At 36.7% G+C, this 16,129-nt stretch overlaps 2 protein-coding genes across 2 annotated transcripts; both read left to right on the top strand.

The window, feature by feature from the left end:
* The first annotated feature begins 10,589 nt into the window (after window positions 1-10,589).
* Window positions 10,590-14,025, top strand: LOC131065556 (putative leucine-rich repeat receptor-like serine/threonine-protein kinase At2g24130). The gene is made up of 2 exons (XM_058000104.2): window positions 10,590-13,265; window positions 13,382-14,025. The coding sequence occupies exons 1-2, from the start codon at window positions 12,179-12,181 to the stop codon at window positions 13,834-13,836; spliced, it is 1,542 nt and encodes a 513-aa protein (XP_057856087.2). The 5' UTR covers window positions 10,590-12,178; the 3' UTR covers window positions 13,837-14,025.
* Window positions 10,658-12,121, top strand: LOC131875101 (LRR receptor-like serine/threonine-protein kinase EFR). The gene has a single exon (XM_059219123.1). It carries the CDS (start codon window positions 10,658-10,660, stop codon window positions 12,119-12,121), a length of 1,464 nt encoding a protein of 487 aa, XP_059075106.1.
* Window positions 14,026-16,129: the final 2,104 nt, after the last annotated feature.

Below are 16,129 nucleotides of genomic sequence, written 5' to 3' on the forward strand. Positions count from 1 at the left end.
TTCTAGCGTTCCTATTGATTATTTTTGGCCTAAACAATTCCAATCTCTTCCTCCGTGAAGTGATCATCTTTTCAAATCTTATCAAAAGTGGAAAAAAGATATGATCCTATCTCTAAGTGAACCTAGAACACCCAAACTTGACATTCCTATCGTTCTTGAGAAGGAAGTTCTTCCTTTGAAAGATAAAACTAATGTCTTTCCTCAAGAAGATTCCCAACCCATTCCTATGGATGTGACTATGCCTATATCTAATAAACCTCCTAAGAGTAGACCTATACCTCCTCGTCATGATGGACTTGGTCTCCTTCCTAAGCCAAATATTCCTCCCTTATATCGAGCAGTTCCTCCTCCTTCCTCTTATGGAGAGAAGAGACCTTCTTCTTCTCCTATTATCCAACCTAAGAGACCACAACCTAAACACCCAAGTGATAAGGATGAGAACATTCCTCCTCCTCAATCTTCGCAACTTCCTACTAAGACTAGACGAAATCGTTCTGCACGTGAACGCCGACGAAAGCGTCGTCTTAGAGCTCAGGCAGCTGCTTCTCAAACTTTGCAATCCCCAAAAACACCTTCAACAAGCATTATTCCATTTTCTCCTCAGCCGACAATTGAGCCAAAATCTCCTAAACATAAGATGCATGATGGTCTTGATCCTGTGCGAGTTAAAGATCCTATTTTCATAAATCTTGATGATGATATAGATGAAAATGTTATTCATGATGAAAATGTTATTCATGATGAAAATGTTACTCCTGTTCATTCTGATAGTGAATATGAACTTGTTGATATTGATAACCATTTATCTAATGAATTTTCTAAAACACTTATCCTAGCTCCTAGACAAGAACACCGTGGCTTGGGATATGAACATAGCCCTTGTTTGGATCTTGTGATAGCTCCATCTGCTGTGTTGGATGTTCCTCCTCTTGCGTGTTCCCTACCTTCCCGAAATATTGATCAGCAAGATCGGGGGGTAGATGACGTGCTAGACTAGTTTCATTAGCATAGCAGATTCTCTCCTCCTCTATTTCTTTTGTTACTTCTTCTATGTGTTATTCTCATTCTTCTATTTGTTGTCCTTGGTGTTGTCTACTTGAGGACGATGCAAAGCATTCAGATCTCTCGATCTCTCTCATGTTGACTCAAAAGACACATGTGTTCCCTTCTAGGTGACCTTCCTTGATTGGGGAATGAAGAAAAATTATGCATACATACATATGATATACATGAATTATCATACAACATACTGACCCCGAGGAAAGCGAAGTCACCTTGTGCTTTGTGTTTTGTGTCTATTATCCTTGGGCTTATCTCACACTTGGGGGCTAAATCCTTGTGATAACGTGCTCCTTTCCCTTTTTCATTTCTTATATGTATCACTACCTTAAAGCAATCACCCCCGGTGAGGCGTGTGCGATCTCTTTAACGTAGGGGGGCATACATCCCATCCATATCTTTTCAAGATACTTGAAAATTTCTTGACAAGTTTAGCTTTACCTTGAAAATTTTTGATATCTTTCTTGCATGACTCATAGTGAGGGAACCTTACTACTGATAGTCATGGTTCTCCCTCGTGATCTTCCCTTTTACTTTGTCAATCGAAGTCGTAAGATCCTTAGTCCACTGGGGGCTTGGTGTATCTTGCCTCCTTGACGTGGTGAAAGTTTTTCAATGTTGTTTCCTTGTACTTTACCGGAAGTATGAGCGTACGCTTATACTCCCGCTAAAGTGGGGGCAAAATGTAGTGTCCTAAAATTGCGACACTTGCAATTTCGATCGCATTTGGGTCTTCACGATGGCGATGCAACACTAAACCTGAATGGAGACCCCGAAACTTGCTCATGACATCAAAAACTGCATTTTTCCAACACCCTGCCTGATCCCTCCTTGCACCCTGCTGTCCCGGGAGGTGGGACCAGAGCGCCCAGTGCCCTGGTCCTTCAGGACCAGGGCGCCCAGCGCCCTGGTCCCCTAGGACCACGGCGCCCAGCGCCCTGGTCCCCCAGGACCATGGCACGCAGCGCCCTGGTCCCCCAGGACCATGGCACGCAGCGCCCTGGTCCCTAGCCCTATTTTGGGCCCGGTCTCCTATGAGACTTCGGGCCTTTTTGTTTGCAATTTGGAAAATAATATTTCCTGGTCGGCCTAAGGTCGGGAAAATCAGTCTTTTAACCCTAATTGGCAAGTATATAAACTACATTTCCTCTCCCATTTTGGGGAGGAAGGACATATGTGTACAAGACGTGGAAACGATATTCAAGCATTCAAGCATTCAAGCATTCCTTCAAGCAATTGATCATTCTAAGTCTCCATTCAAGGCTAAGTGTTGCATTCAAGACAAGGATTCAACCATTGAAGAGGAGATCACATATTACAGCATACAACATACAACATACAACATACAACATACAACATACAACATACAACATACAACATACAACATACAACATACAACATACAACATACAACATACAACATACAACAACATCTATACCTTCGCATATAAGGATACAAACATCCTTACAACAAGGTATTAGTACTTGTTTTACATTACATTTATGAGCATTTCTCATTTCTTGGTTAATTCCAAAAACGGGGTTTGACCTAAGGGCAAACCCCTAATCCCTAACCCCCCAATCGTCTTCGCTTTTCTGTGTGTAGGTTGCAGGTACGCGGCTGAAATTGAAGATCTGGAATCCTTATGCAGAGACGAACAGATCCCCCTTCATTTCGCAGATTTTTCGGAGGACCGTGTGCACGCCGGGCGCCATCGTCCTGTCAACTTTTGCTCAAATTTGTAGGACAGCGCCATCTCGACATTTTACTGCTAATTCCAGGTCCGCAGCTTCATATCATATCCCTATCTCTATTTATAAGTGAATCTTTCTTGCTTCTACATGCATTCATAGTTCAATCTTTCTATCTACATTCTTTACAAAAGAGGGTATCCTTGCTATCACAACCCTTGAAACTCATATAAAATCCAATCTTGCATTGCGTGGGATTGGATCTTGTGGGTTTCAACCCCTCTTTTGAATGTAAAGTCCCTCCTAAGTGAAAACCATCAACCCTAGTGACTCTCCCTTCTCTCTCCTCGGAGTTGGGGAGGGGAGGACGACTAGGGTTTGATTTTTCCACTTTACAGCCCCTTATTCAGGATACCCAAGAGTTAACAAACTTTATGCAGATCTAAAGAAGTTATACTTTTGGCAAGGGATGAAGAATGACATTGTCAACTATGTGGCTAAATGTTTGGAGTGTCAAAGAGTAAAGGCGGAACATAGACATCCAGTTGGATTGTTATAGTTACATGATGTACCTCAACACAAGTGGCAAGTTATTAACATGGATTTTGTGCAAGGGTTGCCCATGTCACCTTCTAGGCATGATGCAATAATGGTGGTAATTGACAAACTCACTAAGGTGGCACACTTTATACCAGGCAATTTGATGAATGATGCACCTACCTTGGCTAGGCGCTTTGTTAAGGAAATATCTAGGTTGTATGGAATACCAGAGAAAATCATATCAAATAGAGATGCTAGATTCTCTTCAAGATTTTGGACCACTCTCCAATCGGCTCTAGGAACTCAACTAAATTTTAGCTCGACATACCATCTTGAAACCAAAGGTCAGACAGAAAGGACAAATCAAATTATGGAAGACCTACTTCACATGTATTGCATGGACCAACAGAGGAAATGGGAAGAGTACCTACCTTTGGTAGAGTTTGCTTACAATAATACATATCAAACCTCTTTGGGAATGGCACCTTTTGAAGCTTTGTATGGTAGACCATGTCTAACACCTTTGAGTTTGGATAGTCTTGAAGATAGAGTAATTGTTGGACCAGATATGTTGAAGGAGATGGAAAGGAAAACTAAGGAAATTAGGCAAAGATTGAAGGAAGCCTCAGATAGGCAGAAAAGTTATGCAGACAAAAACAAAACAACAAGGGAGTTTGAAGTAGGAGATAAAGTCTTCCTAAGGGTTAGGCCACACAAGAGTTCCATAAGATTTGGGAAGAAGACTAAGCTTGCACCTCGTTATGTTGGGCCCTTTGAAATATTGGGAAGGATTAATCTAGTTGCATACCGGTTGGTCTTACCTCCCCAGTTGAGCCAAATCCATGATGTCTTCCATGTATCTCTTCTTAAGAAGTATGTACCTGATGAGAAACACATTTTGAATTGGGATGCTTTACAGGTCCAGGAATTGGGAGGCATAATGATAGAGCCATTCAGAATCTTGGAGAGGCTCTAGTGCCAGTTGTGCAACAGAGAGGTTGATCAGTGCAAAGTGCAATGGGACCAGTATGATGAAAAGAATGCCACGTGGGAAGATACTAAGGAGATGCAATAGTTGTTTCCTTTTTTGTTTTAATCATGAACTATAGACTCTTTTGGATGCATTCAATAAGTGCATCGGGACGATGCACAAATTAAGGGGGGGAGGATGTCACAACCCTCCTTTATAACTTTTGGATTTAAAATACAAACACTATTATATTTTTTTGGATAAGCTATTTAAATGATTGAATGAATATTATAAAAAGGATAAAATAATAAAACTCACACACACACACACACATGGAAAATATACATTTTTCTTAATTATTTATTTGGTTTTCCTCATCCAATTATGGCACATGTTGTAAGAAGAATAAGAAGCTTCTAGAGGATTCTCCACCACTTTGAACGTAACTCCTCCCACTAAGTCTAATCAATTTGCATGAAGTCCAAAATTGGGAAAGAATCTCTTTTTTTAATTAAATTTTCAAAATAGTGGAATAGAGGGATTTTTCTTATAAATGATATGCAAGTTTTCAAAAAGGGGAGTTGGTCATGCCTTGAAGAAATTCTTTTCTCAAAAAAATTTGTTTTGGTAGTCATATTTCATTTTGGAGAATAGCTAAGGTTGCTTTGGAGAAATTTTCCCAAGCTTGAAGGATCAAGGGAAGCTAATTGAAGGATTCATAGGGGATTCTACATCAATTACAAGTATCTAGGTTTTTCTTCTTATTTAGTTCTATTTTATTTTGAATCATGCATCTTATTTTTGCCATAAATTAGATTAAATCAATCTTGGTTCAATGCATGCTGTGAATTAGTTTTGAAGAATAAAATCTTGTTTTCAACTCCTTGCTGTAATTTGGATTAATTTAATAAAATCTTGTTGTATATACATGCTGTGAATTAGTTTTGAAGAATAAAATCTTGTTTTCAACTCCTTGCTATAAATTGGATTAATCTTATTTTATATACACGCTGTGAATTAAATTCAAGGAATAAAATCTTGTTCATTTTTCTTGCTATGAATGAATCAAATCTTCCTGTAGGAATAAGTTAACTTCTCTGTAAACAAAAGTCTTCTGATAGAAAATTATAAATCTCAGTATACTCATTTTTCTCTGAGGGAGCAAAATATAAGTCTGTCTCTATAAATTTTAAATTGAAAAATAGAATATAAATTCACTTGTGTGAGCTTGCATTTCTCAGTATAATCATTTATCTTTCAATCATCTGTACATTCCTGGAAACGAATTAATCTCCCTGGATTGTCTTATCTCTGTGAATAACTCTCTGTGTTATTCACTCCTGTAAATAAACCCTTATTGTTTACATTAATATTTTATCCTTATTGTTTAAATTCTATTCTCTGTGTCTAATTAAATTAAACTGGAAACCATATATATATATATAGTTGTATATATATAAATACCTAAGTTGTTAAATTATCACAAGAGAAAATAATACTAAAGAAAATGAAGATGCAACGCAGTACGAAAAAAATGTACAGCAAATGATTGCATGGGGTAACGGCTCGTAGGCAGAGTTAATAACTCCGCAGGGGGAGTGGTACTGTTATGGTACCCTCCACTAGCCTGCGTTCACTTCTGCAGTAGTGGCCGCAGGGTAGTGGAGGGGACTCGTGGGGTCCCCCTCCCACTTGACCCCCTTAATTGCTATGAACAAGCAATAAATTAATCGTGCGGGTAGATTATTTTTTTTATATTTTAATTTTTTTTTTAAATGGAATTTATTTGTAGTTAAAATTTTACTTTAATTGTTAATAATTGTTAAAAAAATTTAGTTTAATTGTTAATAATTGTTAATAAATTTTAGTTTAATTGTTGATAATTGTTAATAAATGTAAAGTAAACTTAGGGAAAAAAATAAATTAATAATTATGGGGATTATTGTATAGCAGATTATTGTGAAAGAATGGGATCTCTCAATCCATTGAGGATTTAATTGATTTCTTGGGCAGTAATTTTTGGCTTAATTAAACCTTTAAGTCTTATTATTATGATTGATCCAAAATCGCCAAAAGTATAAACTAATTACCAGTAACTCTATAATTAATTATTCTCACGATAGGAGTAGACACTTCTTCATTTTGTATGCAAATGACACTAGTTTTGCATTACTTTTATATTAATTCGCATTCATTATCTTCATGTAATTGCACGTAAGTTCATAATTACCATTATCATGCCAATACATGTATTAATTTGTTTAGTTGTAGAAGAATGGTATTTCTCTTTATCAAATAGTATTTAAGTGTCATCAAAGTTCGCAATGTTTAAGTTATGTACATTCATTTCATAATTATATTTCAAGCATGATGTTTTCATAAGCTCTTAGTTAAGAAAACTAAACAAAAGAAGTTGGAAAATGAAAACCTAGCAGCGTTCGGTATATATAGTGCCTCTAGGTCACGCTTATGGGTAATGTCGTCGTGTTGAACTACTACACGTAACGCCTAATAAAGTTGCATCAACGACATCTATGGCATCGTCCCTATAAATCATCGAGGAGTAATAAGGGACACTTGGAAGTTAAAATCCAAGGGGCGGGTAATCCCCCTTGGATCGATAATTTAATAAGATAATCCTTAAATGATTTTTCATCCATTGAGTTAAACTATAGTAAACCCCTGTTAGGGTTGGTTGAATGAAATGCTTTTTATGAAATTGATTTATCTTGAAGGAATATTGGTGATTGACAATTGGTCAAGGGTGACGCTCATGATAGGTGTTAGGATGTAGTTGTTAGGCCACAAACAATAGGCTATCTTGAGCCTTTGTTTAAGTACTACCACTGTGGGTAGCAACCGCAGAGAAACTGTTTAGGACATTGACCCTAGAAAGGGTTGCGTACCCACAAATCTATTTACATCAAACCATAGAGTAGAAAATAGAACTACATACTTTACACCTTGATCCCATGCCGAAGCAGGTATGTAGGCAGTCTTGGGATGGAGTTGTCCCTCGTACTCAAGTGTTTGTGGGTGGGGTCTAGGCTTGTTAAAGAAAGGTTGAGTAAGAATCCCATTTTTGAAAGATAAGATAATTAAATTGGAAAAAGTAATTCAATGCATACTCGGAAGGAATCCCATATGGATTCGCTTGATTTCTCAAGGCTTTAAGCCAAGTTCTGAGAAGGAATTCAAGCTTGTATTATGTTATTAATTACTCCTAAGAACGGCGACCTTGGTGCACTTCTGTTAAAAGAGTGTAGTACTTAGTGAGTGACTCAGGACCCGAATGGTCCTGATGAGTCTAAGTCTCTGGCCAGAGCACCTCCTATCTCGATTGGATAGATGCCTACCCCGTATGGGTAGATGCCTATCCCATATTAGATAGATGAAATCTTATGTCCCGTATGGAGAAATGCCTAACCCGTATGGTTAGATGCTCATCCGGGATGGATGAATGCCTAATCCAAATGGATGGATGCCCAGAGTATGCAATTGAATAAAACATAATGATTAATTAAACACACACAAAAAAAAGAATACTCAATTTTGTTGAGTTAATTATGGTGGGTTATTATAGCCTTCGAATCAAAAGGTGGCCATGTTTTTATTGGAATTTGATAAGGCATATGACATGATTGAGTGGAAGTTTATCTTCATGATGCTTGAAGCCTTTGGTTTTCCTGAGGTATTCTGCCATTGGGTTCAGGTCCTCCTTGTGGATGCCCATGCTCAGATTGAAGTCAATGGAGTTACCTCTCAGCCCTTTAAGATTGGTAGATCCATTAGGCAAGTATGTCCTCTTGATCTTGCTCTTTTTATGATTGCTTCTGATGCTTTGTTCTATCTTCTTAGAGACAAATCCCTTTCTCCTAAAGTGAAAGGTATTTCCCTACCAGACAAATCTGAATTGCTTAACATCCAGTTTGTTGATGATACAACTCTCTTCCTGGAGCTTTCCTATGATAATATGGTTTCTTTATCTATCAAACTTACCCTTTTTTGTGAAGCTTCAAGGGCAAATATTTCCCAAGCCAAATCTACCTTGCTTAGCTGGGCTGAGAGGCCTCCGGATTGGCTCTCTTCCTTTGAGTTCCAATGGGGAGGACCCAATACAATTCATAGATACATGGGGATTCCTTCTATTGTCTCTCCAAGTCTCAGAGATATGTGGATGTGGATTAAGGGGAAGATTGAAACTACGTTAAGCAAGTGGAATAAACACTATCTCTCTCTTGCTGGCAGAATTTAAGTTTTTCAAAAAGTCTTGTCTTCTTACAATATATATTATGCCTCTGTATGGATGTTTAGTAACTACTAGGTCAATGAACTACAAAAGATCGTTAGGAATTTCCTATGGTCAGATGGTAGAGGGAAGAAGAAAGTGCACTCAGTCAAGTGGGAATGATGTTTCATGAACAAAGCTTTTGGAGGTTTAGGTCTGAAGGATCTTAGAATCCAAGGGATTGCTCTTACTGCTAAGTGGATCTTCCACTCATTAGAAGGTGGTGAACCTTGGAAAGTGCTCATTCAAAATAATATCAGATTAGGGGTTCCTAAGAATGCCAAATCATGGAAATTCCTTCCCTTTAGTGACCTAATAGATGGGAATTTCTCAGTATCCACTGCAGGTTTTGTCATCTTTAAATCTATTCGGAAGGCTTGGGAGTGTGTTAGACATAATATTTGGTAATAATTGGATAAGTAGGGATGATTTTGTGTGTGGAGAGAGATCTATTTGGTGGAATCTTATGTACAATGGCAAACCCCTTGCACCCACTCAAGGTTGCTCAGCTAAGATTTGGGCCAGTAAAGGAATCAGGTGCTTTAAAGATATTATTACTAATGATATGATCATGTCATGGGATGAGCTCTCTTGTAAGTATCAACTTCCCCTGTCTAGCAAAAGAACTTATAGTGTCTTGTATAAGGCTTGCAACTCCTTGCAGTTACGTAAAAGATGTGATGTTTTTAATGACATATTTGTTTCCTTTACTTGGATTGACGGTAACTTTCTCTGTAATGTTAAATCTATTTCTATTTATAATTCTTTGATGTATAATGAGAGTATTGTTAGTCATGTTAATACTGTTTGGTATTCTAATTCATCCCCTGCTCAATGGGGCAAGTTAACTTTCTCTTGTTGCTCCTAAAAGGCAAGCTTTTAAATGGTTGCTTCTACTTGATAAGTTACCTATCAGATCTAAACATTATAATGATGATTTGTGTAACATTTGCAAGGTTAAAGAGATAGTTAGACATATTTTCTTTGACTGCTCTGTAGCTAAGGAGGTTTGGAAGTTGTTTGGGTTTATTATTCGTTGACATATTAGCATACTTGATGTTGTATCTGGTTTTATTAAAGGACTTTAAAAAGACACTAATCGGTTCTGGAATTTTCTTTCATGTGAAATTCTTTGGTACATTTGGAAGATTAGGAATTTAGAAAAGTATCAAGGGATAGAAAGGGCCCTTACTGAGTCTTTTCGTAGACTCACATTCCATACTATTTTCTCACAGGTCATAATGGTTATCTGACTCAACAAAGGAAAATTTCGCTGATTTCCTGAGGATGGACATACCAGGATTTTTATCTATGAGCTCTCCCATGGATATACATGGGGAAGGTTAAGTGAAGAGAGAACTCCCTCTGTCAACACCTTAGATGCACTCATGAAAGAGATAAGAGGGAATGGAGTGATGGCTCACCAACAGATGATTAGTAATGCTAGGAGGTTGGATGATCACAGGCTGGCATGGATGGAAGGCCCCCTTGGCTGGGTTGCTTGGTTCTAAAGCAGACTTCTATTTGTGGCACCCTGTTCTTTTTTGACCCCGTGTGTACAAAATCCTGGTTGCTATTTTGACATATTCTACTATTGGCATTTTGTACTAGCCTTTGCTTCATACTGATAAATGTATATGACTATAGCTAGAAGCCTAGGTTTGGTATTAGGATGTAATGCAAATGTAATCATAAAAAAATAACTAAAATACTAATAATGAATAGCTTTTAAAAATTAATTTTTCTTACATAAAGAAAAACAAATAAATCATTTATTTATGATCTTTGTAATTTGGAATTTAACCTAGATCTCCATGTTGGATAAAAGTGTAAGAACCTCTTCGACTCTGTAAATGTTAGCCACGTGATTCAGCAGAAAATGTTAAATCGGTCTACAAAAAATTATAAACATTTTGTTACCTACCGTGAAGTAATTAAAACAAATAAAAACTTCAAACATGCCCTATCAAGTACATTGACAAATTTATAAAACCACACATGTCATTTGGGCTTCCTCTGCAAAGCAAGCCAACAATGAAGATGAAGATTGTGATGATGATACTTCCTCTGCTACTTTTCTTATCTCTCTCTGCGCTGCCTCCTCATATCATGGCACACACTTCTAATTATTCTGATCAACAATCTCTCATTGCTTTCAAGGGGTCTCTGCTTCTCGATCCATATAACTCCCTCCTTCATTGGTCTCCCAATCACACATTTTGCAACTGGACTGGTGTTACCTGTTCTTCTACTCGACAGCGTGTTGTTTCCTTGAATCTCACAGGTATGGGATTAATTGGCCCAATCTCTGCCTTTCTCGGAAATCTTTCCTTCCTTAGAGTACTTGCTCTCAGAAATAATAGTTTGGAGGGCCATATTCCATATCAGCTTGGAAGGCTATTTCGCCTGAGAGTGCTTCGGTTGTCTGACAACAATTTGGAAGGTCCCATTCCCTCCTCTCTAGGAGGTTGTCGTTCTTTGCAATCTCTCTTACTCCCTTATAACAATTTAAGTGGAAGCATTCCCTCTGCACTTGGTCTTCTTTCAAATTTAGAATCCTTAGGATTAGGAGGAAACAACTTGACAGGTATTATCCCACCTTTCCTAGGAAACATGTACTCTTTAATATTCCTTGAGTTGGCCATAAATAGACTCCAAGGTGGTATTCCTGATGAGTTGGGTATGCTTAGTCAGCTAAACCTCCTTAATCTTGACACCAACAGCTTAACAGGACCGATCCCCACTGCCCTTTCAAATTGCACTCGTCTCCAAACATTGGATCTATCTGACAACCACTTCAACGGCTCAATTCCATGGGAGTTTGGAAGGCTGTCAGAATTGCAACTATTGTTTTTGGGGGGAAACCAACTCACTGGAGAAATACCCACCTCACTGGGTAATTTGACTCAATTACAACCGTTGGATTTGTCTCGCAAACAACTGAGCGGCACAGTGCCCCTGGAATTTGGGAAAATGCAGCAGCTGAGAACGTTATTCTTGTGGCAAAATCATTTAGTGAGTGGAAGCAGTGGTTTGTCTATTCTAACATTCTTAACTAATTGCTCCAGCTTGGCATATCTTGATTTGGGATCTAATTATCTCACTGGCATCTTGCCCGTTTCAATTGGTCGCTTTTCAAATTCACTTTTATATTTAAGTTTGGACTCAAATGAAATTTGGGGAAATATACCAGATGAGATTGGTAATCTAACAAACTTGACAGAAGTACACCTAGATGCAAACCAATTCAAAGGGACCATTCCATCTGCACTCGGTAAACTTCCGAATTTGGAGAGACTAACTTTGGATACAAACAATTTACACGGAAGAATTCCAGAGAGTTTTGGCCAATCAAAGAGACTTGGATTGTTGTCGCTCAGTGAGAACATGCTTTCAGGACAAATTCCAGAAAGTCTTGGCAAGCTTCCACAATTAAGAAGGCTTTATCTTGATCACAATCAGCTATCAGGGAAAATACCTGCCAGTTTAGGGAGATGCAAGACGTTGGAAATGGTGGACTTGGCACACAACAAGCTAACAGGAAATATACCTCCTGAAGTTGCAGGTCTTTAGAATCTCCAGTTCTATTTCAACGTTTCTGGAAATTTATTGCAAGGTTCTATTTTGGAAATGAGCAAAATGATTATGGTTTTAGCCATAGATGTTTCTCAAAACAATTTCTCCGGTAGCATTCCCAGTGCATTGGCAAGTTGCAAGGGGCTGGAATATCTAAATCTTTCCGGAAATGCATTTGAGGGGCCAATCCCTGCATCACTGTCATATTTGCAAAATCTGAAGTACATGGATCTTTCTTGCAATAATTTGTCAGGTACAGTACCGGTGGCTTTAAAAAGGACGAAAATGCTCCAACACCTCAATCTCTCTTCAAACAGGTTAATTGGAGAGGTCCCAAAGGGAGGAGCTTTTGCAACACTTGATGCCTCAGAAGTTATGGAAAATCTTGGCCTCTGTGGTGGATGGATAAACTTGCCACCATGCTCTCATTCCAATCACAAACACCCACCAGTCTCCAAAAAGGTAATAATTCCTGTTGTAGTTGGCATTGCAATATTGATCACGTCTCTTCTATTGGTAGTATATTCCTATAGATCATGCAGACATTCTAGTGCCCCTGCTCTCAAAGTATGGCCTCCAAAAATATCATATGAAGAACTTGTAAATGCAACTGGTGGTTTCAATGATGAAAATCTTTTAGGAATGGGCAGTTTTTGGTCGGTTTATAAAGGGATTCTAAAGAATGGTACAAATATTGCTGTTAAAGTTCTCAAGCTGCAAGATGATCATGCTCAGCAAAGTTTCAGTAGAGAATGCAATGCATTAAAGAGAGTTCGACATCGGAATGTAATTAAAATCATTTCAGCATGCTCCAACCTTGATTTTAAGGCCTTAATTCTTCCATTCATGTCAAATGGAAGTTTACAGAAATGGCTATACCCTCCTGAAGTGGGTAGATGCAGATTAAATTTGAGTGATCGAATAAGGATAGCAATGGAGATAGCACAAGGAATGGCATACCTTCACCATTATTGCTTTGTTCAAGTGATTCACTGTGACCTCAAGCCCAACAATGTTCTATTAGATGACATGACTTCATACATAGCAGATTTTGGCATTTCCAATATTATTTTTGGAAATTCCATGGATTCCTTGACTTCTACAGATGCACTTAAAGGATCTGTTGGCTACATTGCACCAGGTACAGATTTCTTGTTTTTACACTATATATTTCACTAGTTTTCTTTGTTTATCTTATAAACTATGGAATGCTTCAATGACTTAGAGTAATTTGTTCTTTTTTAATTGTTATTATAGAGCATGGAATGGGCGGAAATCTTACCACGAAAGGAGATGTATACAGTTATGGAATTTTGATTTTAGAGTTGTTGACAAGGAAGAGACCAACAGAGGATATATTCGGTGAAGGAATGAATCTACAAAAATGGATAGAAATGCATTTTCCTAATAGAATCTCTGATGTGGTGGATAATTCTCTACTAATAGATGCTCATGAATCAGAGACATCAGTGGTAATGGAATGCCTTACTCAATTTATACAAATTGGGTTGTTTTGCACAAGGGAGTCACCTCAAGAGCGACCTGATATAACTCAGATAATTGATAGATTAAATACAATTAGAGGTTTATTTCTTGGTACCCCTAAAATTCCTCAATTACCAATAGATATCACACCTTTTATTGATAATGAAAGACATGTGAAAATGACTGAGAGGGAAAATAGGGGAAGTTCATCTATGTCTACATCCTAAGCCAAAAGAATTTGTCTTTCTTTATTTTTTGTTTACTGTCCAATCCAAAACACATGATGTCCTAATGCATCATTTTGGATAGTATAGTCTATTGTGAGTAGATGAAATAATGTTATAATATTTCTGCTTGTGCTACCTATATGGTATACTACTCTGACATTATTTAGGTTCTCACATTTGAAATTGTGATTGGATGTGATGTATTTTTGACATATCAATCATCTCAATACATGGTTAAATATATATCTTAATAGAAGGGAAAATCTCATTAAAGAGATAGATAGTTTTTCTTATTATTAAATATGAAATATTTTGTAGTGTTACTTTTATATTACTGAGATTAGATTTCTCCAATCTATGATTCTAATTGCTCTTACTTTTGAATTGAACTGTGTTATTATTTTTTGTATCAATATCTTGGATCACATTCCATGATCCATCATCAGAACAACAAAGACTTAGAGAAACATAAGATAAATAATTTATATTAATTTTTGAAAGCTAAATAATTGTTAAATTTATACTATTTTTTCACGATATTATAAAAAATATTTAAAAATCAATGATTTATTCTAAATTCTATACATCCTCAAAACTACCAAAATCTATATCAATCACCATTGTTAAATGAAAAACTAAAAGACTAGACACAGTATAAGGAGAATGCTACACAATCATCCTACTATAAATATTTCATTGCACATTAGTACAGCACGAAGGATAGAAATAAGGTTGAGGAGATGAAAAATTATATTTCCTTTCCACAAAAAACTGTGTGTGAGATGACATCGTCATTAACAATGCTATTTGAAGAAGCAGAGTAAGTGGTCATTGTATATATACCCTGTACAGTTAAAGTCACATGTTGCTATCATATCAGTATAACATCTGTGCTAGATAGTGGAGATTATAGTGCATTCCACGAGCATTATATGTAAAAAGATATGATTCATTCCCACTCTTTCTCCGTATATAAGAGTAGCTAAGTTCAATCCTTTGAGGGGGAAATTAAAGACATGAAGGACTGTATCAGATATATTCTTGAAAAACTGGATTCAAACTGTGAGGGTGGGGATGGGCAATATTTACAGCAACATAAGTTGCAATGTGACATAGCCTCCCAGGTAGATTTAAATGGGCAAATTAAGGGAGAAACTAAAGAGTTGATTAGTGAAAATCTGCAAGGAAAGAGTAATCTTGTGATTTTAGATTATCATGAAAAGTGATTTTAGATTATCATGAAAAAATTAATGTATTAGAGTATTTTGTTTTTAAATTAATAATGAAATATGGATGCGTAGACTGGTATACTTAGCTGATTTTAATGATGATATATTTGATATTTCATGCATCACCACACTTTGCTCAAGGATCCATGTAATCTTATTTGTTTTTATACTACTTTTGGAGTTCTGTTTGTTTTGTAAATGATTTGTGCATCAATATTTTTATGGTTTTAAATGTGAGGTTCTTTAGATTTTGGAGGATAAGATTCTTTGTACAATAATTTTCGAGTTCTTGCTTTTTCATCTATATATTTAGAATTCATGCATGAAGTTTATCTGTCTCATATGACATATCATATAGTATTTTATAAATTTTGTTAAATGACTTAATCAAATATTGGATTATAGAAAATTCTTTCAATTTTAACTACCTTTCCTTCTTAAACAAATTTAACATATTGGTATAAAACAAAAGGAATAGTCTCACATTATTTTGTCTCGGTCTTTCAAGTAATATGCATTCTGCAACCTAAATATAGATAATGTTATTGTAAATAATAGAAAGAGGGAACATAGTTGCCCAAGGAATGAGAAATGGTTGAGGTAGATTTAAATATTTAATGAGAAAGTGAAATGTACTAAACATAAAGGAGGGTCTTGCAAATCTACATAATCATGTCTCCTATCTTTATAAAGGATATAGATTAGAATGAAAATATTGACCATATGATCTTAGTATTCTTTTTGTATATCTAGTTGTATCATGGAGCTGATAAGTATATAGAAGTTTTAGTGCATATATGTGTCTAGATTTATTAATTACTATATAATTGACTATTGTTTCTTTTTGTGTGTGTTTCACAAGTAGATCTCACATAAGATTTTAAATACCTCATGTACCTTAGGTGAGTAGCCTCTATAACAACATGCCAATGAGCCAAGTGATCTAGATGCTTTACAATTAGTCTTACACATGAATATGAATTTTGGCTGACATTTTGACTCCTATACTAGGATCTCATCTTTGTCTATGTGCAATATGAGGTGTGTGGCAAGTAACAAATGGT

Source organism: Cryptomeria japonica, chromosome 4 (genome assembly GCF_030272615.1).
Source record: "Cryptomeria japonica chromosome 4, Sugi_1.0, whole genome shotgun sequence".
Taxonomy (NCBI): domain Eukaryota; kingdom Viridiplantae; phylum Streptophyta; class Pinopsida; order Cupressales; family Cupressaceae; genus Cryptomeria; species Cryptomeria japonica.